Here is a 26,179-nt window from a genome sequence, read left to right as displayed (position 1 = left end):
GAGTATTTCTTTTAGGAGTATTAATAGCGCAGGTCACTGCAGTTCATGGATACCAGACATGCAATCTGCAACTGCATAGAAGAATTCTGCTGTGCTGTTTTATCAAAGGAGACATGGAAATGTTCCTTAGTAATTACTTTTTAAATAGTTGAAATATGTATCTTGAGGACCCAGCATCAGAGATCTTCCAAAAATAGACAAAATCATTTCCACACCTGTTCAGAATTTTTAATTAAACATTTATATGTTTGCTTAATTAAGGGAACCGGTGTAAACCTGTAGGTTTTGAATCTCACATTTCCACAAGTGAGTACAACCCAAGGGTACACATGCCAAACACAGAGTGGCAATGGGCTTTCCCTTCCCATTGAATCCCATGTCGAATCTGAGACTTCAACACCTTTCCACAAACCCAGTATTGCGTTCCCTCTCGGGGTTCCTGCACGGTGTCTGGAGGTAGCAGAGCACACACAGCCACGTGCAGCCACGGGGACACAGCTGTGAGAACAAACTGCACCGAGGTCTGCTCTAAGCCAAAACCAGCTCGAGTATTATTACCCCACCTTGTGGAAAAACTGCAGGCACACAACTGCTGTGTTTCCAAATTCCTCAAACAAGGGTTAAATTCTGCAGACTAAAGAAGTTATTAAAATTAATGAAACTCCTAATTTGTAAACACAGAGGGGGTTGGTTCATGGTTTTTTATCCTATGTTTACAGCCATGGCTCATTACCAGCTGCAAGGAAGTATAAAGGCAGGCCAGAGAAATGGATTCAGACTCTACAGTACTTTTCCATTTAAAAGGAAATTGTTACACTTTACACAGCTCTAAGTACAGCTTCTGGTCCATATCAAACTACAGACTTGTACAAAGTGTTTGGGGTTTAATACATCATAAGGTAGATTATTAAAAAAAAAAAAAAAGGCCTTAAGTGAAGCATTCCCATACTATTTCATTAGAAAAAAATAAATATACTCACTTTATTCCTTTCCGAGTTATCAGCTTTCCTGAAGTAAAGTTGAAAACCTTTTCAAATCGATTTACTTTGTAAGTAGTCATTCTGTGTCACAGAGCAAAAATACAACTAAGGTAAGAAACTGCCATCAGAACTCAGCTGACACAGTTGCTTACAGTTTGCTGACCATTCAAGCAGCTTACTGCTCCATTATCCAGTTCACATAATCATTCAGGAAACTCACAAGGATGGTCTGACACCCCTTGTGTCCTCCAGCCCCTCCCATCAGTACAAGCACCAGCAGAGTGAGGGCACTTACACTCTCCTGTGCTAACAGGAGTGGAAATATGCTCAGGTGCCTTTCTAAGGAGACCCAATGCAAGGAAAAGCAGCTTCAAGGATTCCACGCCAGTGCAGAAGGATCAGCTCTGAACAACCCTCATACGGCCAGAGAAGCATAAACCTGTTTTGTGCACAGGCCTTACTCTAAATTACAACCCTTTCTAATTTGATCATGATCAAAAAGTTTCCATATAACCACAAAGCAGGTCCCTCAGACCCAGCACCAGTTACTGTGGGCATGCTGACATTTCATTCTTGGCACTTGTGTACTCCTGTCACTGACAAGACTCACTCGTAATGAAATCCAATGTCATGATTCCCAGCGATGACCACCAGCTCTGTAAAAGCTGAATGCCTGAACATTTTCCAGAATCTCCTGACATCATCTGCCCAGGCCTGCAGGAAAAAAATGGAAGAAATTAGTGCACCAGAGGTTTTGTAGTGGGTTTGCAAGGTGAGGCTTTGGTATTTGAGGGGCTGCAGGGATGGATTCTGTGGGAGCCTTCCCTGTGTCCTACAGAGACAATGCCGGTCAGCTCCAAGATGGACCCACCGCTGGCCAAGGCTGATAGTGCCTCTGGGATAACAGATTTAGGAAGGTGGGAAAAAAGGGAACTCTGCAACTGCAGTCAGAGAGAGGAGTGAGAATTTGTGAGAGGAAGAGCCCTGCAGACACCAAGGTCAGTAAAGGAGGCAGGTCTATTTGTATTTTCTCTCCCCTCTCCAGCCAAGGCAGCTTTGTGGTGGGCACTGGGCATCCAGCCAGGGTCAGCCCATCATAAGCATGTAACACAGAAGCACAGACCCAGATGTTCACATTTTTTAAGCTTTATAGGAGGCACAAAACTGTCAAGGTACTTCCAAAAATGAAGGAGAATCACAGTATTTCAACTCCTATCTGAAAAACTAGAAACTTCTACCAACAGGCCAACTGTAGCACTATTAAACAAAGCCTTGCATACCTAATCTGTTTCCATTTCCTTCAAGAAATCCTCATTTATTGAAACAAGACAGCTGATGATGTCCTACCTGAGGTGAGCTCCATTTTCCTTCATCAAAAACATCTCCCAGAATAAAAACAATATCTGGCTGCAGTAACCATAAGGCAGTTTGGAAAGATCTCTCCATTTGCCATTCCCTAAAAGGTAAATCCAGAACCAGTTATCACAGCCTTACCTCTGGATCCTCAGCTCTGAATACAGAGACACAGCCTGGCAATAGGAATGGGAAACTGGCTCTTACACACTGAAATATGAAAATACATTATGAAATCTAAATTAAATACTTAGAAATCAGGTGTAAGGACAGTAGGTGCATCTTACCTGGTGGGTACTGTGATACAATCAGGACCAAGATATGCCAGAAGTAATACCAGCTTATTTATTTTTTCATTACAGTTCAAATGAATTGCTGTTTTATAGAACAGTGAATTATTGTCCCTTTAGCTACTACTGAAAACTCTAAAACTGGCTAGAGATTATTAAAAAAAATAAGTTACCTTCTTAGCTTATCCAGCCAATGTCCTTTGATTTCACCAAGTAGATGTGTATCAGCTAAAATTATAGCCTTTAGGACTGAAGCTGAAGTCTCTTTTTCAGTTATGTGAGCTCCACTTTTCACGTTTGGCCATCGGCATTGAAGTATTACCACATAGTAAATTAAAAATTCACAAAATATTAACACTGAGCTGACAAAGCACAAAAGTTTCAGCAGAAAACAGAGCCTCCTCTTCAGAGGGAGATTTTTCACAGCAGTCGAGCTAGAACTCAGCATTGCAGTACCAGCATAGGACAATGGCTCAAGTTTTCCTCTCTCAGATGAAACCAGCTTGGGCTACCCAAAGGATCACCTTGGGCTTTTTGTCAGCATGAAATTCCTGTGGAGAAAATACAAAATAAAATATTCATTGAGTCAGCATTCTCTGCGGAAAGCTACCATGCAAGGCCTACAGTGTTAGCTTCTTGTCACCCTGAAAGGCTTGGGAATATGTAATTGACCTAAAGAACCAAGTTCTCCTCCAGGCACACAGATGGCCAGCTGAGCACAGAGCTGCACTCACTCCCACCAGCACCAAGGAAAGCAGATTACAGCCAGCCAGGATCTTGGTGCATGATGCTTTTTTAAGAATGTCACAGTGAAAACACTATGAGTGAGGGTCAAATGTAGGTAAAGACAGAGCTCAGCTTGAACAGCAGCTGCAACAAAGAAAAGAAATCCATTAGGATCTATATAGAGTCACCGAGGTTGGAAAAGAACTTCAAGACTGAGTCCAAGCCTTAGCCCAGCACTGCCAAGTCCACCATGTGTCCCTAGGTGCCACATCCATACATCTTTTAAATATCTGCAGAAATTGTGACTCCTCCACTTCCCTGGGCAGCCTGGTCCAATACAGGACAACCCTTCCAGTGAAGAAATTTTTCCTAGTATCCAATCTAAACCTCCACTGGCAAACTTGTGGCCACTTCCTCTTGTCCCATCACTTATTTGAGAGAACAGACCAACACCCCCCTAGCTACAGCCTAATTTCAAGTAGTTGTAGAGAACAATAAAGTCTCCCCTCAGCCTCCTTTTCTCTGGGCTAAACAACTCCCAGAGGACATCTGGCACAAGTGCAGAACATGACTACACCAGATCAATAGCATTACCACCTTTAATATGGTTCATTGTAATCTCCAAGAACCAAGGGCAATTTACTATCCCAGAACAAGTTTACAGGACGTTTCCAGGAACACAGGCACAGACACACAGGTAAGTAATAATGCTGCTTCATTTCTGACAAGAGGAAAACAAGAAACATCTAAGTCTCAGAAAAAAGAAACTTCACTGCAACTGTAGAGAAACAGTTAATGAGCCAAAATTGGTGAGATAACTGAATTTTCTGCTTTGTTGCCTTGGATACCTTGTAACCTAAACAGAGAATTTACCCTTTAGAAACTCGAGTATTTTTTTCTGTTTCTTCCACAGCCCTTAGCAAGAACACTTTTTCAGGGTAAGGGCCCACAAGAAAGTATCCCAGCTGAGAGAACACAGGCACCAGCCCTTACTCTCCAATGAAATCCCTCAGTTTCCAGGTCTCAGGATTTCAGTCTGAAGAGCACTGCAGGTCTGAAAGCCTGCCTGTTAAAGGTAAACAGTGTAGCATGGTCACAGTAAAAGAGACTCCAGGGCACCTATAGAAGTGTGGCTTCACAGGCTCAGGAAGAACTTCCAGAGAAATACACAAAATGTGGTCCCCCACCCAACAACGGGATTGCAATTTTGCTTTCTACAATAGAAAAAATCCTAATTTAGGACTAATATCCAAGATGTGAGCAATTACTGAACACAGTATTAAGTGATTAGCAGACCAAGTCTGAATTAGCTAAATCTGACTATAGCTGTGAATATTTGGTACCTTTGAAAATTTATACTCCACATATCAGGAAAACTGGGATAAAATTACAAATCCACACAAAATTAGTGAATTATTTCTAAAATCTCAGCCTGTTACATGCACAACACAGAACAAAATCAAATTCTTTCACTGTCCTATGAACTAGTTCATTTGATTTATGTCTCATGGAAAGTGAATACTGACACATGATCATTATATTATTTTTCTATATTATTTTTCCAACCAAAACCTCTATTTGATAATAGCCACTTATTTTCAAACATAGGCTTCCCTTATCAGCACTACAAAGTACTTATTTGAGACAAAGCACCATTAGCCTGCACCATGAAACATTTCTAATAAGCATTATCAAACAGCAGCATGACTAATACTTAATTGCCTGGAATTCAATTCTACCTTAACTTGGTTTAGCAGGAAAAAAAACAGTGGCCAAATGTCACAATTCCACAGTATGTGGAACTACAGACATAGACTGATTAACCTATTTAATACTCATCTTGCCTGCACTTTAACTAGCAAACAAAATAACATCATCTTTCTTGTACATCTCACAAGGAGGAAAGATCAAAGCAGAGGTATCTGCCAACTGGCACAGCAACAAGGACAAAAAGGCAAACTCTTATCCAAAGAATATTATTATCCACAAATGTATAGGGCTTTATCCTGCAAAGCAAGAAATAGTGCATACTTTGGTAGTCTGAGACAGTCTCCTCTTCCAATAAAAACCGAATTAATTTGAACAAGAAAATGCCAGTAAGTTATTTAATTTGCATTAGCCATGTCTGGAAAATAAATAAATAAATAAATAAATAAATAAATAAATAAATAAATATCGCAGCTTCAAGAGCAAACTGATACCGTCAAGTTAAAAAAAAAAACATCCACACCAACAAACCAAACCTGCAGTCAGCAGAATATAAAAATATCTTCAAAGCAAAACTGCCATTTTCAAAAGTCTCAAGCAGCAACAGACACAATAATGCCACAGAGCTGGTCACTTCCACATGCATTCCTCCTCCGGCGCTTCTGCCGCTAATTGTTACTGTTTGGGCACTTGTGCTGCAGATGTGGAACTTGCCAGAGGTGCCCCATCTGCACCCTACACCGCCAGCATTCCTGATAGTGAAAGGAAAAGCGGAAAGGGAAATGGAAAAAGAAAAAAGAAAGCCCAACCTCCTAGAAAGTCAGCGATGCAGACCGAGCCCAAAGACAGCTCCCACTGCTGGCTGAGAGGAACCCTGCCCGTCGCTGTGCCACCTGCCAGCCCCGGCCGCTCCCCCCGCGTCCGTCCCGTCCCCGCCGCGCTCCGCCGGGCTCACCGCGCGGCTGGGCGCACCCTCACACGGCTCCTGATTCCCATTAGAGCAGATTTCCTCACCAGGGCTGGGAGACCTTAGCTGTGAGAAACGACTGAAGGACTCCTCAGTTTCTTATTCTGCACATTTAAAAATCAGCCTGTGGACCAGGACAATTACTGAATCATTTAACAACAGGACCAAAGTTTAAATATGCTGGAAGTGTAACTTTACAGCATAACACTGTGGGGGAAAAGACTCCAGTAACTAGCACTGCTTTCTTCTGCAGCATTCATGTTTATTTTACTCATTAGCAAATGTTATAAACAATTTTGCACTTATAATTTTCTGTTATACATGCTATCCTCCTTATTTTCTTCCATTAGGTTTACTGGCAACACAGATTTGCACTGCTGCTCTTCTGTTTCCCTTTCCCATCTCTTGTTCAGAACATGATCCAGCTTTAATTTACAACGAGCCAAGAAAGAAACAAGGGAACACAGTGGTCTACAGCCAGAGCAGGCACAAGTTCTACCCTATCACTTAGTGAATATGCAACTTTGAACAACATATACGCTTTGAAGGAAATTTCTTTATTAAATTACAACTGCATAAAACTGTCCTAACAAACCAGTTGGGACACAAGAGTCTTAATCCTACACTTAGTCCTATCCCTCAGGAGTGTCCATGTATTTTTATGAAGCTAAAGAAGATGCATTAGTTTATAAGCAAGCTGTCTTTCTACCCTGAGCAGTTTTCACTCAACTCTACCACCAGAATGTCACAAAGGTAGAGATCTACACCTCTCAGAAAAATACAGTTCTGTAATGTAACTATGTTAAATTTCCATAGAATGTCATTACAAACATGTTTCATGGAATGCCATTACAAATCTCCCAAGGTTCTGCAAGCTACACATGTAACTGGGAGTTGTCTCTTTTCATTCCTGCTCACCCTCCCAGAAGCAACACAACATTTCTGCCTTGGGGACTGCGACTTTCTGCACTCCCACTTTCCTTTTCAGCTCTTCAAATACCAGAGTTCTTCGAGTAGCTCACTGTTGAATTAAGAAAAAGCTTCTGAGGAATTCTTCTTTTGATGATGCAAAATGCTCTGAATACACTTTCCAATTCTGAACAATAAATCTTTCCTTCATCCACAATTTTTCACTTATTATTTGGATTGAAGAAAATTCCAAGCAGTGATTTAGCATTTTTCTTTTAAGAAACCCCTCTGCAATAATTTAATGATAGAATTAATTTCCGTTTGCATTAGCACATCCTTAGGACTGAAATTCATGCACACTGACAAATCTACACTGATCCTTTGATTTTATGTAGGTTACAGAAAGGATAAATTGGGAAATTCTGTAAGATAAAACTATTTTATTTTATTCCCATAAACACCCACAACCAGAATATATTCTGCAAGTGTGAAAGAGATGGGTTTGAAACTTGGTTGAAGTTATGGAAATCACAGTTTATTTAAAAATATATAAACAAACAAAAAAAACAGGGTCAAAAAATACAAAATTTCCAAGTACTTGTCATATTGAGATCACATTACTGAATCTGTATTATCAAACTATGGTACCGCTTAAGCAATGGGAGGTTTAAATGTTGCAGTAATTATAAAAAATATGTAGAAACTCTACCTGGCATTAAATTACCCAGTAGTTACAAATGTGCTGTAAAAGGAAGTCCATATATTACACTTATTTGTTTCAAGCACTTTTCATACTCATTGTTCAGTTTCACAGATTCCTGTACAGCATGTTTTAGATCTTCTACCTCTTCAAAAAAATCCTAGAAAAACCCAAAAATATTCACTTAAAATTTTTTTCAAAGACATTCTCAGTAAGAGCTAATCAGCAGTTAAGTTATTCCCATATTCAAAGACACTTTCTATATTTTTACCAGTGTATGGCTGAGTTGTGCAAACACAGCTATGGTGAGATACAGCAATCAACTACAACCTTAAGTAATAATTTAATAATTTATGTCCTGAACACACAAGCAGAGTTCAAGTTATGTTAGAGGCTGGAATACAGACTAATAGTAGGAAGGACCCATTGTAAAAAGGAAAAAATATGGATTTACCAGACAGCTACAAAATGACAGTGCAATATGACAAGGGAATAATGTGACATTCTGATCCTTTTTAAGACAGAAATTGTTGGGAAATATATGGACAGAAGAGTATAATCACCCAAGACTTTGTTCCACCAATCCTTGAATGTTCTAGCTACCAAAATAACAATGTATCTACCTACAACCACCTATATTTGACATTCTCTTCCCTATTCTTCCAGCACTTTTAAAATGAACAGCTGCATACGTATAACACACAGTGCCTTAAAACTGCCTTAAAAAGAGATCACTGATAAAAAGCCACAACCTCAGGTTTATGTATCTCTCCTGCAAGATGAAGCTCTCACCTACTCATTGTCCTTGATTCCCAAAGACAGGGATCTAGAACTCACCCTGGCTTAATGTTCTGAAAGTTACACATCCAATGAACTATCACCCTCTTTTACTCTTACCCCTACAATTAATACCACAATGTTATTTAGTTGGGGAGAAAGGAGTGAAAGCTAAGAAAAGAGATTCTTAAAAAAAAAAATCCAAAAAAACACCACAACACAACAAAAAGACCTGAGGAACAAGGAACAAGCAAAAATCAGTTTAAACAGTTTGCTGCTGAAAATAAAACCTTATGTCAGTACATTAAACTGAGTTGTCTATAGTTAGGTAAGATCTCATCATCTTGTTACATAACTTTAAGAATTACCAAATGTTCACATTTTCACTTTTTACACCTATAGATGTAACAAAAAATTCAAAGCCCCTGCCCTCCCTAAACTTGGAGTCCTGTCAGAGGCATAACTTTGACATGTTTAAGTTCAAGAGAACACAGTCTTCCTTAGCTGAGTAGCCCTTTAGGACATGAATGTTTCAAGGAGTCATTAATTTCCATCTCTCTCAAAATGCTATACACTGGGGTTTTTTATGTATTTTACTTGATAACAATATATGTTCATCTTAAAGAAATTTCAGCTCAGGCAGAATAGTTAGCTTTTCAAAAATCTCCTACTGTTAGGCTTGTCTTAAAATAAATTACCTTGTCTAATCCAGCTAATTCGTTTTTTAGTGCTCTCTTTTCTGCAGATAACTTTCTATTTTCTTTCTTCAGCTTTTTAATCTTCTTCAACAATAGCTCTATATTCAAATGAAAAAATGTAGAGTTCAACCATTACAGTCAACCTCCCCCTCATATGAATCATATTACAGCTAAAGAGCTGCCTACCTTTCGTGATACTAGAAAACTATAGTTCAGCTTCTTAAAGTACCTTTTTCATACAGTGATTTATTCTTAAAAACTGGTCCAGCATATTCCCAGGTAATAAGAAAGATAGCAGGATCAGCCAGTTGGATAATCTGGATCTGCTGGATTCTTAGATGTGGGATTATTTTACAATCCACAAACACATCATGTGCCTTGATTACCTTTTCCTGGCTTATGAGAAGGTCACATCAGCCCTTACTGATAGCACATTTCCTGAAAATTATGCCTACATTATATGATCTCATCCATCTCTTTTCTATGCTTTGAAGTGGAAGAGGATCACGCCTTAAATTCTGGATTTATTTATGAAAGGAGGAACATACTGAAACCAGTTCTGTCCAGGCTTGCCCAACATTTTAAGGCTAAAACCAGGTTATTCTGTGTCTCAGTGTCTGAAAATCAAAGGCTGGTGCAGCAAACATTATTACTAAGAGATCTGCACAGATACATCTTGCTAGAATAAATACCAGCTCTAAAAACAGCCACACACCCCACCTCTGATTACAACAATGGATCAGTTTCAGAAAAAGAGAAAACAGCAAACATTTATCACCAACAAATGCAAGGAGGAATCCTAGATTACAAAATGCCATTTTTACATGACAGGTCTTCAAAAATGAAAAAAATATTTTAGGTAGTGCTGGTTGAAGGAGTAATAGCCTGGAAGGGCCTCTAGAGCAGAAATAAAATGCATTGTCTTTGCTGGGTGTATGGGAAGGAACATCATCAGAATAAACTGTACCATTACCTAAATATCTACTGCAACAGGCTTCCTTCTCTGCAGAAATGTCCCTGTGAGAAGTTATGCCTCCCTCTGGGGTTTGACTTCGTTTTCCAGAAGCAGCACTAGTTTTCCAAGAAACCTTTTTACATTCCAGTTGCTTAATTTTTTGCCTCTGTTCTTGAAGACTATGCTCTAGCTCATTAATTTTAATCTGTCAAGAAAATATTTTTTAAATGCATAGAAAAAACGTAGTTCAACTGAATACAACTGGAAACATAACCCAAAGGCAAACCTAGAGCTTTTTAAATTGCTGATTTTAAAACTACATTCACCCAAAAGGTCTGAAAGGAGAAAAAGCAAAGCACAGATGAGGAAATTAGACTGGTCAGCTGCAATGCTCACTCCATGCCTGAATAGGCAATACCCTCTTGAAGCTTCTAGAACTGCTCCTGACCACACAACCCTACCTTGGCTCCAGTTATGATGCCAGACTCTTTGCACAGCAGGGCCATAGACCTTGCTATCCAAAACAACACTCTTTGTCTTCATCTGGTTTGCCTTCTGCCGAATTTCTGAGAAAAATCAGCTCATGACACATGCATTAAAATACCAGAGCTGGTGAAAAAAAGGTCACAAGGTGCAAATACAATTGGAAGGATGGGTAGGCGGATGAGTAAAGAGAAAAGCAAGGGAAGGGAAGACAGCTTTCTGCTACAGACACACCAGTGACGGAGTTCACTTTTAAAGGAAACTACAGGCTACCCTCCAGTATCCCTGTCATGAGAAACTAAGTATAAAAAGAAAAGCATGGTCTCCTTTCACAAATTTAAGAATTTCTTTTCAGTCTCCCTAAAAGCTTATGTTTGGCTGATTGATACCAGCTCCAACAAATTCTACTTACAGTGAGATTTTTAATTGCTTCGCTTTGCTCCTTGTTTGTTTTTGTTTCTTTCACATAACGTTTCTGTAGCTCATTATACATCTGAATTAGTCTAAAAGAGAAATGCATAAATTGCTGTAAAACATGAAAGACAACAAAATGTGGCATCATTTATGGTAAAAGTATTAGAGATGCCCCACAGAGACCACTTGGCCTGTAGCTGTGCTGCATAGACTCGTCATAGAAATATTTAAGATGGCAGTGAATGAAATGTGACTGTCAACACAGAAAGAGAAAGCACCAGAAAATAACAGCAAAGCAAGTTAAAAGAATGGTCTGTATGGATGGCAAAGAATCCTTTTTACTCAGCCAGACTGAGGACCCCGTTGTTTTTGTCCAGCATACATGGCCACACTCCAATGAAACCTCAGTGCAAATCACTCTTTGAGGGAAGACAGCAACAACAGGAGGCTGGCAGTGACCTTGCAGCATGTCAAATACAGCATTCCTCTCCCCATTAGCACAACAGGAATAGCAAAAGGACACTCCTAAAGGATTTTTAAAAGTTTGTCCAGCACCAATCAAGAACCCATGATTAGGATACATGAGGCAGTTCCCAGCTCTGTGTTGCACAAAACATCTCATTGCTTCCAAGTGTGTGGGTGTGAGGATATGAGTGAATGAATTCTATGTGAAAATGAGTGGGTAAAAGAAATGTCAAATAAACAGATTAGGGCTGTTACCTTTCCCTCAGATATTATTTTGCATAGAGTTCTGCTGTACTAATTTCTTACCACATTTCATAGCATTCAGCCAACATACACAAGGCCCACAATTTAGCCAATGGACATGAGCAGACATTTTTCCTATTTTTTTTAGGAATTACAGTAAGAGCTGCCATTGACAGTAAGTCATGACGGCACAGCACAAGCAGGATGAGCAATACTGTAGCACAGCACAGCTTTGTGAAAGAACACACAAACAGATGCTGGAAAAAAAGCTAGGTCGAGTTATCTATATGCAAAATAACATAAGGCAGGTACAGCACTCAATTCACAGACTAACTTGGAATTCTTCTATATGAGCACCTAACTAGGAACTCAGTTTGAGCCCAGAGCCAGTCACCCAGCTACCCAGCTTGCAAAGAGAGTCCAGCACACTGTAAAGATATTAAAAAAAAAAAAAAACAGAGAGAGAAAAAGGGTCTTCTACAGCCACCTAAAAACACTAAAAACAGGGCACTTGGCCAAAGAGCAACTGAGATCTGTGTAAGATCCACATTTATGTAAGTGGACAAAAAGCAGCCTTTGAAGGGGTGAGCAGCCTAGAATTTTACGATCAAGTCATAGAGGGATGGAGCAATATTTTACGTAGCTTGCCTAGTTGCTAAAATGTTCCACTATATTTTTCTTGAAGACAAAATTTGTAGCTTTTGCATCAGAAAAGCAAGAGTTTGATTCTATCACTTATTGGCAAACTACAGTAAGTAGTGGCTCAACTCTAAAGTTATTAGACTGAAAAGTAGAACTGCTTCTCTAGCTCATTTCAAAATGAGACTATAAATTTTATATGTACAAAACAGTGAGCAATATAAAATGAGCTGAGAAAGGTTCCACAAAATAGAAGTGAAACCACAAAGGTTCTAGGTTAAAAAAATCTACAAAAAAGATCGTATGTGTGCATACAAACACATGAAGGAGGTTCCCAGCTCACTTAATTCCTCTCAATGTACTACCTAAGAAAGAAATAAATTTTGCTCTTTGCTTGGTACTCTTTTCAAATTTAATCCAAGATTTTGTAGTTATTTTTAAAATGTGAATGATTTCCCATTGTTTCAAAGGCTGAAAGCCACTTGCATAACAGCTTTAAAAAAAATCAACTGACTTAATCATGAACATTTTCTACTCTACAGAGAAGAAATAATTCTGTGAAGAAGCAGCTTCCAAGAACTCACCTGACACTGTCACTCTCTAGAACCAGATCCTTGCTGTCGCCACCCTTATGCCATAAATGTGTTTCTGTTTGAACCTGAACACTTAATTGAAACAAACACAACAGCTTCATAAAAGCATACTTCACCAATTTAATTTAATTAAACAAAGCAACTGAAAAAGGCCAAGTTACTTTTCAGATTGATTTTATGGTAGAAGTTTCCAGGCAGGATCATAAATGCACCAAAACTTAAGCCTTGGAAGATTTTTGTGAACCGGTGTGTAAATCCTGGCAGGACACTCTCCAAACCAGTAGCACTACAGTTTTTCAGGTCCTTAGGTTCTAAATATTTTAAACAGCATTTATGTTACTCAACTTATCTATATCTTACCTATCTTTTTCTTTTGTTTCCAAGAGAGAGTGTACTGGCTAAGCAGAAGTATTTCTTTTTGAAATTAAAATGGTTTCTTTCACTACAATAAATTTTGTAAAAGGTGCCCCACCTCCTTCATTTCTCTAAAGGCCCCCAGCATTTTTCACCCCACCACCTTCTTCACAGATGGCTCCTCAAAATACAGACACCAGATAATGCCTAGCTCATCTTAAGGACGTGCAAATAAAAGTCCTGAAATGCTGCACTTCTTTTGATGCAAAAGAGAAACGTTTGACAATTCTTACTCTCTGCTTGTGCCACAGACATGCATTAACTGCTGCAGATACAGTTGTTCTTGAATCTGACCCAGATTCCTTTCTAGCTCCGTATTTTTTATGTGTAGTTTTTTCACCTTCTTGACTAACTGCTCATTTTCCTCAGTGAGCTGAAAAGGAATTAAAAAACAAAAAAATCAAGGAAAATTTTCAAATCAAATGTTAATTAAGCTGATAACACTTCAAATTAAAACTCTCCCCAAAAACTTTACTACAGTTTTCCTAAACCATAGAAGCATCCAAAAGGAAAAATGGCAGGAAAAACAACTGGGCTCAAATTTTAAGAACATTTGACTACAACAAAGGTCCTTTAACAGGTATCTATTAAGCATGCCTAATATAACTTCATAATTCATTAAGGAACATAGGGTACTGGTTTTGCATTTAAAATTAATCACAGAGGGACAAAGCACCCAAGTTATAGTCCTAAACTACCAACATCAGCTCTGCAACTAAGATGGTGTTTATTTTTTACTTAACCTCACCAGAGACAAAAAGATAGCCGCACTGGCTGAAATTCTTGCATGCATGTCTGCTGGACCTTGACCAACAGTATGAAGTCATATATATATATAATATATATATATTATGGTAATATGAGGCAATATATAACTAGAATCATTTTGTACATATAACTCTATGTATATATGTTAATTAATGTATATATATTTATATACACATTAATAATATATATTATGTAAATAATATATATAAAACAATATATTAATTAATATATTAATGTGTATATGTTATATATAAGATATAAAGCTATATATATAAGCTGTATATATAAGCTATATTTTATATATATGCATATATATAATACATGTAACTATGTATTTATAGTTACATATATAACATATATAACTATAGTGTATGCGTATATATAGGATATGCGTGTGTGCATATATAAAACTATTTGATATGCGTGCATATATATATAGACATACACATACAAATATATACGTAAAAGTAGATTGCTTTATCCCAGAGGGACTGAGTAGAGGCGACGCCCTGGGCCAGCCCCGAGCCCCGCGCTGCGCCCTCAGCCTGAGCTCGGCGCCGCAGGCAAACCCGGCCCCGCCGGGCATTGCTGGGCCGGGGCTCCCGGGAGCGGGGGCCGCACTCACTTGGAGGCACCTGTGCACGACCGGCAGGGCCATGGCGGGCGCCGGGCCGGGACGGGCCCGGGACAGGCCGGGAGGAGCCCGGGACAGGCCGGGACGGGCCCCGGGACAGGCCGGGATAGGCCGGGATAGGCCGGGATAGGCCGGGATAGGCCGGGATAGGCCGGGATAGGCCGCTGGGGTAGGCCGGGATGGGCGGGGCGGGCCCGGGATAGGCCGGAACGAGCTCCGGGATGGGCGGGATGGGCGGGACGAGCCCCGGGATGGGCGGGACGGGCCCGGGATAGGCCGGGATAGGCCGGGACGAGGCCGGGATGGGCGGGACGAGCCCCGGGATGGGCGGGACGGGCCCGGGATAGGCCGGGATTGGCGGGACGGGCCCCAGGATAGGCCGGAACGAGCTCCGGGATGGGCGGGACGGGCCCGGGATAGGCCGGGACGAGCTCCGGGATGGGCGGGATGGGCGGGACGGGCCCAGGATAGGCCGGGACGAGCCCGGGACGAGCCCGGGATGGGCGGGACGAGCCCCGGGATGGGCGGGACGGGCCCGGGATAGGCCGGGATAGGCCGGGATAGGCCGGGATGGGCGGCGGGCAGCGCCGTCAGAGCCGAGCGGCCGGGTGCGCGGCCCGGGAGCGGAGCTGCTCCCCGGCCCGGGCGTGCTCCGGCCGCGGCCGAGGCGAGGCAACCCCCCCGCCAGTCCCTTCCGGTGCCAGCCAGTCCCTGTTCAGTTGCCACGAGTGCTGTTCGCAGGTTCAGTTGTGCGTGGGATCCCCAGCGTGGCCTGCGCAGGGCCAGGAGCTGCGCTCGGTGATGCTGCTGGGTCCCTTCCATCTCAGCACATTCTGTGACTTTCTGTCACAGGCACCGACCGGGAGGTGAGAACTGCCGGCCGCACATACACGGATTCACCGACACACGCCAAGGGAGGGATCGCTGCCAAAGCAGGTTCTGCATCTCCCCCATCACCACAGGTAGAGGCTGTCCCAGTGACATCCCCTGGCAGGAGGCTGCAGCGTGCCGGGTAATGCTGCTGCCCCGCGGGGAGCGGCGGCTGTGTCCTCGGTGCTGCTGGTGCTCTTGCTGCTGCTTGCCGGGCGTTGCCCTTTGTGTATAAATATCTAAAGGGAAGGTGTCCAAGAGGATGGAGCCAGGCTCATCTCGGTGGTGCCAAGCAATAGGACAAGAGGCAATGGGCACAAACTGACCTGCAGAAAGTTCCACTAGGGTATGAGGAAGAACTTGTTTACTGTGGGGTGACCACATCTCTCTCTCTCCACACTCCAGAGAGACGTGGAGTCTCCTTCACAGGAGATATTTGAGAACCATCTGAACACAATCCTGTTCTATGTGCTCTGGAATGGCCCCACTTGAGCAGGGAGGTTGGAGCATAAGACCCACTGTGGTACATTCCAACCTAACTCAGTCTGTGATTCTGTGATTTAGGTTTTTTATTTTTCTGGTATTCTTGGCACACTAGGCTGCAGGGCATACAGGCAGAACAAAAGCATTCCACCCTCAGGACTGGACCTTACAGACACCATACTAACAGCAGGCACTCACCAGCCACAGGAAGAGCAGCTATCACAGCAAGACTGACGCAAACAGTGATTATTGCCTGCTGGTCTTCCAAACCTTTGTTAGTGGCAGTTTAAAACCTTTCCTGTTCCTCTCTCATTCACTAAGTCTTCTCTTGTTCTCTGCATCTCCTGCCTTTGTACAAAATCTTGCCTCAATCATTTCTTAAAGCACATCACATTTCCTTCTTCTCTTATTTTTTTTTTCTTTTTGTCTTATGAAATGTTGCCAGATGCTACCTGCCCCTCCATCTTGACCATGTCGTCCACCTGATTGCAGTGCCTGGCAAATTTTGCATAGAACCAATCACAAAATCATAGAATGCTAAGGGTGGAAAGGGGTCTTTGAAGATTATCTAGTCCCAAACCTGCTGCCCTGTGCAAGCATACCTCCCACCAGACCAGGTTGCTCAGAGCCCTATTCAACCTGACCTTGAACACCAGCCAGGGCTGGGGCATCCACAACCTCCCTGGATAACCTGCTCCAGTGCCTCAGCACCCTCACAGTAAAGAACTTCTTCCTAATATCCAGCCTAAATTTCCCCTTTCAATTTGGAACTCCACGTCCTATCACTACCATTCCTGACAAAGAGTCTCTCTCTGGCTTCCCCACAGGCCCCCTGGATACTGGGAGGTTGCTGTGAGGTCTGAAGAGCCCCAGCTTTCTCAGCCTGCTGTGCCTGGGAAGAGGGTGTGGACATGACAGGAGCTCATCACTGCCTGCTTTGAGCTGACAGTTCACCGAAAACATGGCAGGAGACAGGTCAGGTTGGGCAGCGAGCAGGAACTGGAACTGTAATCAGATTAAGGGAAGTGTCACACACCTCTGGCTCCAAGGCACAACCTGGCATCTCTCCTCCTCCACTCTCAACCCAGTCACCCATCCAGTCAACTTCTTGAAGTTCACACAGGGTCACAGTGAAAGGTGAAAGCTTTGTCTATATTCAGCTCAGGCTTCACTGTGCCGAGCAGGATGTTCACAAGATCCCATCTCTGAGGCTGTCAGCAACCTGAGAGTCCATGTGAGGGAAGGACTTGCCCATGGAGTAACCTGCTAACAGGAATCCTACCTGTGAAGACTTCTGCACTGGTTCCAGAAGCACCCACCCAACATTGCTAACTGCTGGATCCTATGACAATTCACCGTGACTCCAAATTGCCTGGCATCAAAATTGCTACTTAAATCAGCAACTAACATGGAACCAATTAGCAATGGACAGTTCATGCTGTGAAAACCACAAGGTCACTTCTTGGTAAAAGGACAGCTGGATGTAACTAGCTACAGTAGCAGCAAGGAAAAAATAAACTTGGGAGGGATAGTAGCAGCCAGCAATGCAATGGTGCTTTAGGGAAAGGGAAATCCCATTTTCAGATGAAGTAGCAATACCCCGAGATGCAGTTACTCAGTTTTATTCTGGTTTATCCAACACAAACAATGTCTCAGGTGAGGAGACTGTAAAACAGGAATAAAAATTACACACGGAAGAAAATACAGCATATCAGGAGGTGTTGAAATCACAATCATTTTAACTGACTTTGGTTATTGTAAGGGACAATAGTAATTGTTTCCTGTGTCTTCCAGAGGAGAATGAGCACAAATAAAGTTACTAACAGAGTAGACATTTCTCATCCCTTCAGCTGGATGAGAGGGAAAATTTCTTGATATCAAAGAGAAAAATTCATGTAGTTTTTCCTCACTATACATATTAATAAACACATCAGAGAATAATCAGGCATGCCTTTGAACACAGGTGTATCTAATATGCACAGCACAGTGACATAAAGCAAGTAGACAAAAAGTCCCTTCCAGGCCACCATTTCAATGAATCTATGTCATTGATTTAGAAGAAAACACACTCTGATATAGTAGAGATTCTGGATTTTTGCAAAACTTTGTAAAATTAATTCAGAAATAATTTTTTCAGTGCCAAAGAGAGGTTGAAGTGTAAGAGTGCAGTGGAGAGAGATCAGCACAGTGGAGTCCATCATATCCTGCATACCAGTATTTCACTGTAGGCAGTACAAGTAGGATAACAGTTGTTACCTCAATACTGGGAATGTCACTAGTCATAATCACTTTAAACCATAAAAAACAAGACCACTTGAATATCAAGGAATAATACTGTACAAAGTATGCGTAAGGCTCAATAGGACTCAACATTCCTATGGTACCCAGGTGTTTGCTTTTGGTTTGGGGTTGTTCAGGGTTTTTCAAATACTGTGGGTGTAGAAGTAAAACAAAATGCCCAGGTGGATTAATTCAGGGCTTCTGCAGAAACCAGAGCAGTCTTGGCAAAGGCAGCACTCAGAGAACAACTTAGGTCAGAAATAGCAGAGAAAACAAGCTCATGATGAATCTTGGGTCACTTGAAAGGTTGAGGGAGCTGGGCCTGTTCAGCTTCGAGGAGAGATGACCAAGAGAGGACCCCATCGAAGTGTATGAATATTTAAAGCAGGGGTGTCTGGGATGTTCTCAGTGATGCCAAGCAACAGAAGAGGCCGTGGCAGAAACTGATGCATAGGAAGTTCCTCTGGGATATGAGGAAGAACTTTATTGTGTGGGTGACTGTGGACTGGAACAGATTGCTCAGAGTGGTTGTGGGATATCCACAATCCTGTGCGACGTGCTCTGGGATGACCCCAGCTGAGCAGTAAGGTTGGACAGATGACCCACTATGATCCCTTCCAACATGACCCATTCTGTGATTCTCATGTGTGAAACCTGCTGACCCAGTTTCCCCAGCTCTTCTAGCAAAACAACAATCAGGTCTGGGCTCTCCTGCTTACCCAGGAGTTGACAATGCAGCTGTACACAGCTTTTAAGAACCAAGTGTTTTCAAAACACAAAAACTGTTACGAGCAGAACACAAAAAAGTTGGTAAATAGACCAACAGAGCTAAAAGGGAAACAAGAATTCCTGATTTCTGACCTAGAAAGCGAGCCATGCAACCCCCCTTCCCAGTTTTCCATGCCTGGCAGGGGAATTGAAGACAGATGGAGGAAGCAGACAACAGCCAGGTTTCTCAACTATGCAGCTAGACCTGTAAGGAGTATGTGTAAGACGCAGATTTTGTCAAACAAGGATTGATCCATCCCAATGACACTAAAAACCCCCTACTTGTAGCTTGAAACTCTTGGGAAAAGCTACAGCTGAAGCTCTTGTTGGTTTAATCATGTACATTATGATAAAACATCTTCAAAATCGCCATTGAGATTTTTGGGAGGCTCCACTTCAAAGTGAGCATCCATTCTTCCAAATTAAAGATACTCCATCGATTTTTAAAATTGGCCCAAGGCTGGTGCGTAGCATTGGACATCAGATTTTGAAAAATCAAAAAGCTAATGTTAGCCTATGTGCATACAAAATATCCCATTGTTTATACAAACGATAAAAGACTTATGTGTACTTGATTAGGAAACATGTTAATTTTCCAAAGATTCCAACAATACATTACTTATAAAAAACTTCTTAGTGGCAGTGAATGTATGAAATGCTACTAAGATACTTTCCCCTGTAAATAATGATAGCAGAAACATTTCCTTGCACTATTATTTACCTCGTTTGTTGAACACAATATTTTTTCCTTGCATTTTTGCTTTAATGTAGTTTGGTATGAACAAACACACATTTCATGCTGGCTCACACAAATGAAAATGTCATTGATTACAGTGGTGCTGAGCCTCTTACTTGCTGCCAAAGAGCAAGAATGTGACACATTTCACCCTTTTTCACCTCCATGTGCACAAAAATTATTGATTTGTCAGAAGATATATAAGCATGGGATTATACAACCCTACAATATGATGCAACCCTACAATAACTCCCAAGTGTAGCCTTTTTCTACATGGATTAAAGGTCAATATGTGTCCTTTCAACCCCCAGAGAGAGCTACCATCCTCATCTGATTTTCCAGGAAATAAAATTTTTGTATGAAAATCTACATGCCTTTGTAAGTCCAGGACACATGTACAAAATTCACCTGCCCCAGATGAATCTCTTTTGTTCCATCCACCTGCGGCGTCAGCAGTGACTTCTTCCTGAGTCTCTTTCAGGCTGGAAGATGGCAAAACTTAACATGATTTTTCTGCATGGTATGTTCTGTGGCACAGTCGAGGCTGCCAGTCTCACAGACAAATGCCAGTTTAAAAATCATGGAACAACCTTGAACAAAATTGCCTTTGAACAAAAAAGGCCCTTCTCCATCTTGTTTAGATCTTTGGTCACAGAGTAACAATCCTATTTGTGTTCAGGAACCTTCCCTGAAACAGGGAGAAACAGTCTGGCTTTCCCAAGCCTCAGAACGACCACTTGGGCTAAAAGCAAAAGTTTAGAGTTCAGTTCATGAACATTTCCTGCATATCAAGAGAAAAAGCACCAAGACATGATTGGATTAAAGGTGACCATTTGTAGAACTGGAGACAAAAAAATACTTTCTCGTAATATATAAGAAAGTCAATTTAATCTTAAAGCTGACAAAACCAGAGGCAATATTTATTAAACCAAATTAGGGTACAGTCATCCCTATCACAGCACACTGATAGAAGTTCTGTATCCCCTCCAGTGACAGGTACATCATGTTATAATACTAGATTGTTTTCAGTGGATCAAAAAACAATACCAGCATGCATGTGGCAGTCTGCTGCTTCTCCTTTCAAGGCCAGGGAGAAATACAATTTTACACCCACGTTCCCACGTTCCTGTCTAGGGCAAAGAGTAACTGTATCACCTTGGTGATACAGTCCCTTGTTTGGGACTGTATCACCTTGTCACAGAACCCCCTACAGAGAAGAAGAACGTCTCACACTGTAGAATCAAAGGCACTCACACCTCAGGAAAGTTCTTGCAGCCATACCACCTGGAAGGGAAAATTTCCCAGGATGACAGAGCCAGTCTGAAAACTCCAGAAAACACTGAAGGATGTAATTTTACCAGTAGAGCTATCTGTCAGACCTTGAAAAAAAAAAAGTCCTTGTTATAACCTACCCCCAGGGCAGATCTAAAAGGAGAGCCTTGCACTGTACGTTTAAGGCAGGTTCTTAATTTATGGCAGGAGGGAAAATGTGGACTCTGTCTAAGCAGTTGTGAAAAATACGCATTTTATTATTGGCTCTTTGCAAATATTAAATTGAATACTATATATATTATGGAGGGTTATTTTGCAATACTGTATTAATCCTTTTTAAGTAGTATGTTAAATATAGTTTTAGGTTACAACATAATGTTAAAATAGACATTTTGTGATGTAAGATATTTTTTACTAGCTCAAGAAAAGGATAAGATAATCAAGAAACTCTTCGCACAGAGGTAACAGTGACATGAAACCTGAAGAGTTACAGCCTCCTTATCAGAAAAGACAAACATTCTTCCACCTTCTCTCCATCTTTATGGAACCACCAGGATTAAAGGGAAGAAGTTGACAAAACCCAGAAAAATTCTTAATTTGCAAGGAAATTATGCATCATGTATGAGATATATAAATATGCAACAGGCTATTGCTTTTAAGGGTTCTTCCTTTGTATACAAGGCATGTTTTTGGCAGCTTAGTGCCCAAAAACATCAATAATTCTTTGCTTTTTATTGTCTCATAGTGTCCTAATCCTCATTGTCAAAAATTTTATTACTCTAATTTTACTGCCACTTTTTATAACTATTTTATTACTAATAAACTTTTAAGATTAAAAAAAAAAAAAACAAAACAAAAAAAAAAAAAAAACAAGTGATTGATGTTTTTCACACAGTGATCCCTGAGACTTCTAGACATAGAGAAGAAAGATGGTCAGAGTACGGCTCTGCATGATAGAAAGGGAACACAAGAAATATCTCATACATCACTCAGAACAGTGCATTAATTAAGCATTAACTCATTAGTGAGCATTATGAAAAACAGTGCCAGTGTTAGGAATCCCTGATTGTCTCGGATGGAGCAGAAGTGGGATCAGCACAGCTCTTCTGTAGAGTCCAGCAATAAGAAAGAGCATCTCCTTAAGATCTAACTTCATTTCTTATAGCCAAAAGGAAAATCTGGGCCAAACAGCCTCCTTTATCAGGTATAAAATCTCCCATTGCAACATTAGGATTACATTAAACTACAACATTGTAGTAGTTTGCACAAACAAAAAGCTGGGTTACCGCGTAAAGGCAGACTGAAACTACATGCTTTGTGAGATTCCTGATAAAAGCTCTGGGGAAAAGGACTAGAGATGGTAAACAACAATTTTATATGACTAATCCAATATAATCCTGTGCTGGGTAAAAAAGCCATCTGCATGGATTCCCACTGAAGTGCACTTTAATAACAGTGCAGCAAGCCTCTGGCTGTCACACTGAGGAAATGCTCTTTCACACTCAGAATAATAATTGCAAAAGATTTCTTCCTTTTTCTTTTTTTCTTCACCCCTCTGTTTTTATTAAAGCTGTTATACACTTGTCCTCCCATTTTATCCCCTGTTAGGAGATCGTCTATCAAACCAAAGAAATGACAAAGATCCATCAAGTCCGTGAAGTGCCAAAGATCCGCACTGGAGAGCATCTGAGGATCCCATGCCGACGGCCGGGTAGCTACAGCGAGGTCACCCTCTCTCTGCAAAACTACAACCTTATTACATCACTGCAGCCTGCAATTACTATCGGCGTAGAGAATGGCAAGCTGTCTGCTGAGGCAGAATTAAACCAGTTCCAGCTGCGGCAGCTGCCCCACCGAGTGACCCTGGGTTTTGCTCCGAGCAGACCGCGCTGGGGACCCCTGCGCGCCGCACGGAGCGGCCGCGCCGCGGACACTGCGCAGCGCCTTGGGACAGGAAGGGAAGGAGCCCGCCGCCCCCAGCTGAGCCACACCTAAGTCAATTAGGGCTTCACACCCCGGGAGAGAAGGAAATCCGTGACTAGTCTCCCTTTTCTCCTCTGAGGTCAAAGAGGAGGTTTTCCCCTCCACTGAGCATCCATTGTCTCGGGGAAGGAAGTCTGACATCCACACAAGTCTGCCTGGGGCTCAGGAGGATTGAGGCAGACAAAGCACCCAAGAAACACTTGTATTTCAGGTTCATCAGGATGGGCCTATTCCAAGTGGATTAAACACGCGGTGTGTGTGTAGGTTACGAAAGGCATGTGAGAGGAACTGGCTAGAGTTTGGGGTTATGAAAGATCAGAGGTTATGAAAGACCTTGGCAGTTGTGAAAGATGAGCCAAGAGTCTGATCCAGCAAGGCAGAGAGCAGCCTCAACCAGCTCGCAGGTGAATGGACAGTCAAAGTCAGCCAGCAGCTCACATGGGGAAGCTCACACTGCCTGGGCAGGTCTAGGCTAAGGAAGGTTTGAAAAAATCATGGACTAGGAGAATGATAAAGAGAAATATTACCATTTAAAGGCCTTACAGGCAGCTGTATTTTCTTGCAAAGTATTTTGGAAAGTCTTGAAATACTAGCTGTAGCTACTGATTTTCTAAGTATTCTTTACTGACCTTCTAGTCCTGTTTTAAATCTCCCTGCACGAGCCACATAGCTGCAGTAAATCTGTAAAAAATGAGGACTCATTCAGATATTTCAGCCTCTCAAGTTCAGCCTCCAGTGATCCTATTATCACTATTCTACCACCAGAATGAAAAGAAGGCTGGAAAAATTCTACTGTTGAAAGCTTATTTTTCCAGACGTTACTTAGAAAGAGGACGCACTCCTGTGAAGAAAAAATATTGAGGGGAGCACTTCCCCCTCTTTGCAACAGTACTTCTCTGTGAAGTTGTGTGTAACTTTCTGTAGATACCTTCAGTGGGGATACTTGTATACAGTGTATCCTGCTACTGCATTGTAATTCACACTAACTGCTTTTAAAACATGCCTTAAATAGTCTTCCAAACGCCCCTGTGGCAGCCTAATAACAACAAATCTCCAGGCATTTAGGCAGACCCCAGGCATACAGGAAGAAACCACTTGCACTACATCAGATTAGGATCTAGCCTGTTTCAGCAATAGGTATAGGCGTTTATTGTTGGCAAATTCAGTAACTAAAACTTTGTAGTTCAAGAAAAAACACAGAAAGCACTTCTATCATGGTCTGAGATGCTTCCTGGAATGCAAAACCATTATTAACTCTACATCTTTTTCACCAAAGTTAAAGCTGTCTATACTACATCTCAGCAGTCCACAAATTTCACAAGGAAATACATTTACCCATCTAGCCCTGCACAGAAACTCTCTAGGGAAGGTCCTGAAGATGCCTCATGCTATGGCAGCAATAAAAAACACAAATTTCCAAAACCTAGAGGAAATTCAGACTAAAGAAGAATCCAGACCAATTCTATTCTATACTAGTCCAAATTATACTGCATGTTTGTAGGGTTTTTTGCATTTAACTAATCTAACATAGGAATGACGCAAATATGCATTTGGAGGAAACAAATCAGTCAGCAGAAAGATTGACAAATATTTGGTGAAGATTTATTCAACAAAATTTCATAATTTCATGCTTCAACCAAACATACACACTTTGTGTAGTAGTTAATTCACCTTTTCATAGTTTGTTACCATTTTTTCCTGATTCAAAATGGGGACTACAAAATATTTCATTAAGTAGACTGATATCCACTGCCAGGGTGCAGCTTAGAAATTTAAAGAATTAAGTTGAATTCTTGTGGTACAAGCCACAAAGTTCACTCCCTTGCTTTAGAGGGAAAAGATCCAAGTGTTTAATTTTAGAAAGTGTCTATTATTTTTGTGAACTGCCTAGGCAAGCATATCCCTCTCATCCCAAAGTCATCTTTGTCCTACAAGATAAAAAACAAAAGAAAATAGGTCTAGATTTAGGGTCTGTTACATTAAGTAGAATACCCACATCAATTTAATTTAGCCTAGTCTCTAGGAAATTAATTAATTTTGTGCTCAGAGATAGGAAATGGTGGTGTTAGCCAATTTTCTTCATGCAAATTCGTTACTAAAGCATCTCTATTCTAGCCCTGGGAATGAAACCCTCAACCACAAAGCAGGTGCTGAAAGACAATAACAAATTTCATGCACTCTGTATACCTAATGCCTCTTTCAAAAAGCTACGCTGATGGATTCAGTCCCTGGGCTCTCTTTTTTCCCATTCAATGCCAAGTGTGCATCGGAACAAGTCATTTGGAAAAGCCTCACTCTGACAGATAAAGTGTGTGTTCCCAACACTCACTCGGTGTTTTAAGCACAACAGTCTGGCTGCTCTATTGCATAAGCACGCATTCATCCTGGGCTGCCCTCCTTCGGAGAGGCGGATCCAGAATCGCTCAGCTCTGTTCCCTGCTCTGCCGGCATGGCAATTTGGCTTATACGGATTCTGGAACAGCGAGTTCTCAATTCTCTTCTTTTCATCCTTGACAAATCCAAAATGACACACGAAGACAAGGGAAAAATAGAAAGGGCCATGTATTTCTTACCACACACTTGAACTCCCAATCACTAACAAGCTGAACTCCCGAGGCCGCTTTTCCCACACTTTTCCCCTTTCATTCCGGAGATAGCCAATGCCAGCCGCCAGCTTTTCCCCCAAAGTCCCGGTAACGCCGAGAGCCGGGCGAGGTGGCTGTGGCACACGGGGACAGCGGAGCCCCGAGGGGCCGCTCGGCCCGGGAGCGCGGCCGCTCCTCCTTCTCCCGGGAGAAACAGGAGCGCCCCAGCCCCAGCCTGGCGGTCCCGGCGCCATGTCAGGAGGGGCGGCAGGAGCACGGCCATGGCGATGGCGGCGCATCTTGCCCTCCGCATCCTGCGCTCCGCATCCCGCATCCTGCGCTCCGCATCCCCCCTGCGCACCCTGCCCGCCGCATCCCGCCCTCTCGGCGCGGCCCCGGCGCTGCTCTCCGCGGTACCCCCGCCTCTGCCGGCCCTCCTCCGCCCCCGGGGCTCACCTAAAGCCAGCTCCCAGCAGCCAGCCCGCCT

At 42.0% G+C, this 26,179-nt stretch overlaps 2 protein-coding genes across 4 annotated transcripts in view; both read right to left on the bottom strand.

The window, feature by feature from the left end:
* The window catches only part of MPPE1 (metallophosphoesterase 1), an 8,017-nt gene extending 4,946 nt beyond the window's left edge, over positions 1–3,071 (bottom strand). The window contains exons 1-4 of the mRNA XM_085573732.1: positions 2,797–3,071; positions 2,328–2,436; positions 1,591–1,694; positions 981–1,061 (exon numbers count right to left, since the gene is read on the bottom strand). Coding sequence (XP_085429858.1) covers positions 981–1,061; positions 1,591–1,694; positions 2,328–2,436; positions 2,797–3,071 — 569 coding nt within the window. The remainder of the gene's footprint in view (positions 1–980; positions 1,062–1,590; positions 1,695–2,327; positions 2,437–2,796) is intronic.
* Positions 2,975–26,179, bottom strand: LOC146768359 (uncharacterized). Of its 3 annotated transcripts, XM_085573733.1 has the most exons (8): positions 14,533–14,668; positions 13,547–13,686; positions 12,891–12,971; positions 10,958–11,048; positions 10,081–10,267; positions 9,108–9,205; positions 7,642–7,792; positions 2,975–3,174 (listed from the first exon to the last, which is right to left on the bottom strand). In XM_085573733.1, exons 1-7 carry the CDS (start codon positions 14,665–14,667, stop codon positions 7,664–7,666), a joined length of 861 nt encoding a protein of 286 aa, XP_085429859.1. In that variant the 5' UTR covers position 14,668; the 3' UTR covers positions 2,975–3,174; positions 7,642–7,663. The 3 variants fall into 3 exon arrangements, with proteins under 3 accessions (XP_085429859.1, XP_085429862.1, XP_085429861.1); XM_085573736.1 differs by lacking the exons at positions 2,975–3,174; positions 14,533–14,668 and adding an exon at positions 26,149–26,179 and having other exon boundaries at positions 6,265–7,792; XM_085573735.1 differs by lacking the exons at positions 2,975–3,174; positions 14,533–14,668 and adding an exon at positions 14,707–14,836 and having other exon boundaries at positions 6,265–7,792.

This window comes from Lonchura striata, chromosome 2, assembly GCF_050655825.1.
Source record: "Lonchura striata isolate lonStrDom1 chromosome 2, ASM5065582v1, whole genome shotgun sequence".
NCBI classification, from domain to species: Eukaryota; Metazoa; Chordata; class Aves; order Passeriformes; family Estrildidae; genus Lonchura; species Lonchura striata.
Note: the sequence above shows the minus strand (reverse complement) of the source record. Positions and strands in the feature narration are given on the sequence as shown.

Bases quoted from the DNA above. Each gene is read 5' to 3' on its own strand.
- LOC146768359 (XM_085573733.1), bottom strand. From the start codon at position 14,667: ATGCCCGGCGGGGCCGGGTTTGCCTGCGGCGCCGAGCTCAGGCTGAGG. The intron at 13,687-14,532 runs GTATGTGTATGT...ATTCCTTTTCAG, and splicing joins CTACTTTTACGTATATATTT to CTCACTGAGGAAAATGAGCA. The intron at 9,206-10,080 runs GTAATGGTACAG...ATTTGAATATAG, and splicing joins CTGTTGCAGTAGATATTTAG to AGCTATTGTTGAAGAAGATT.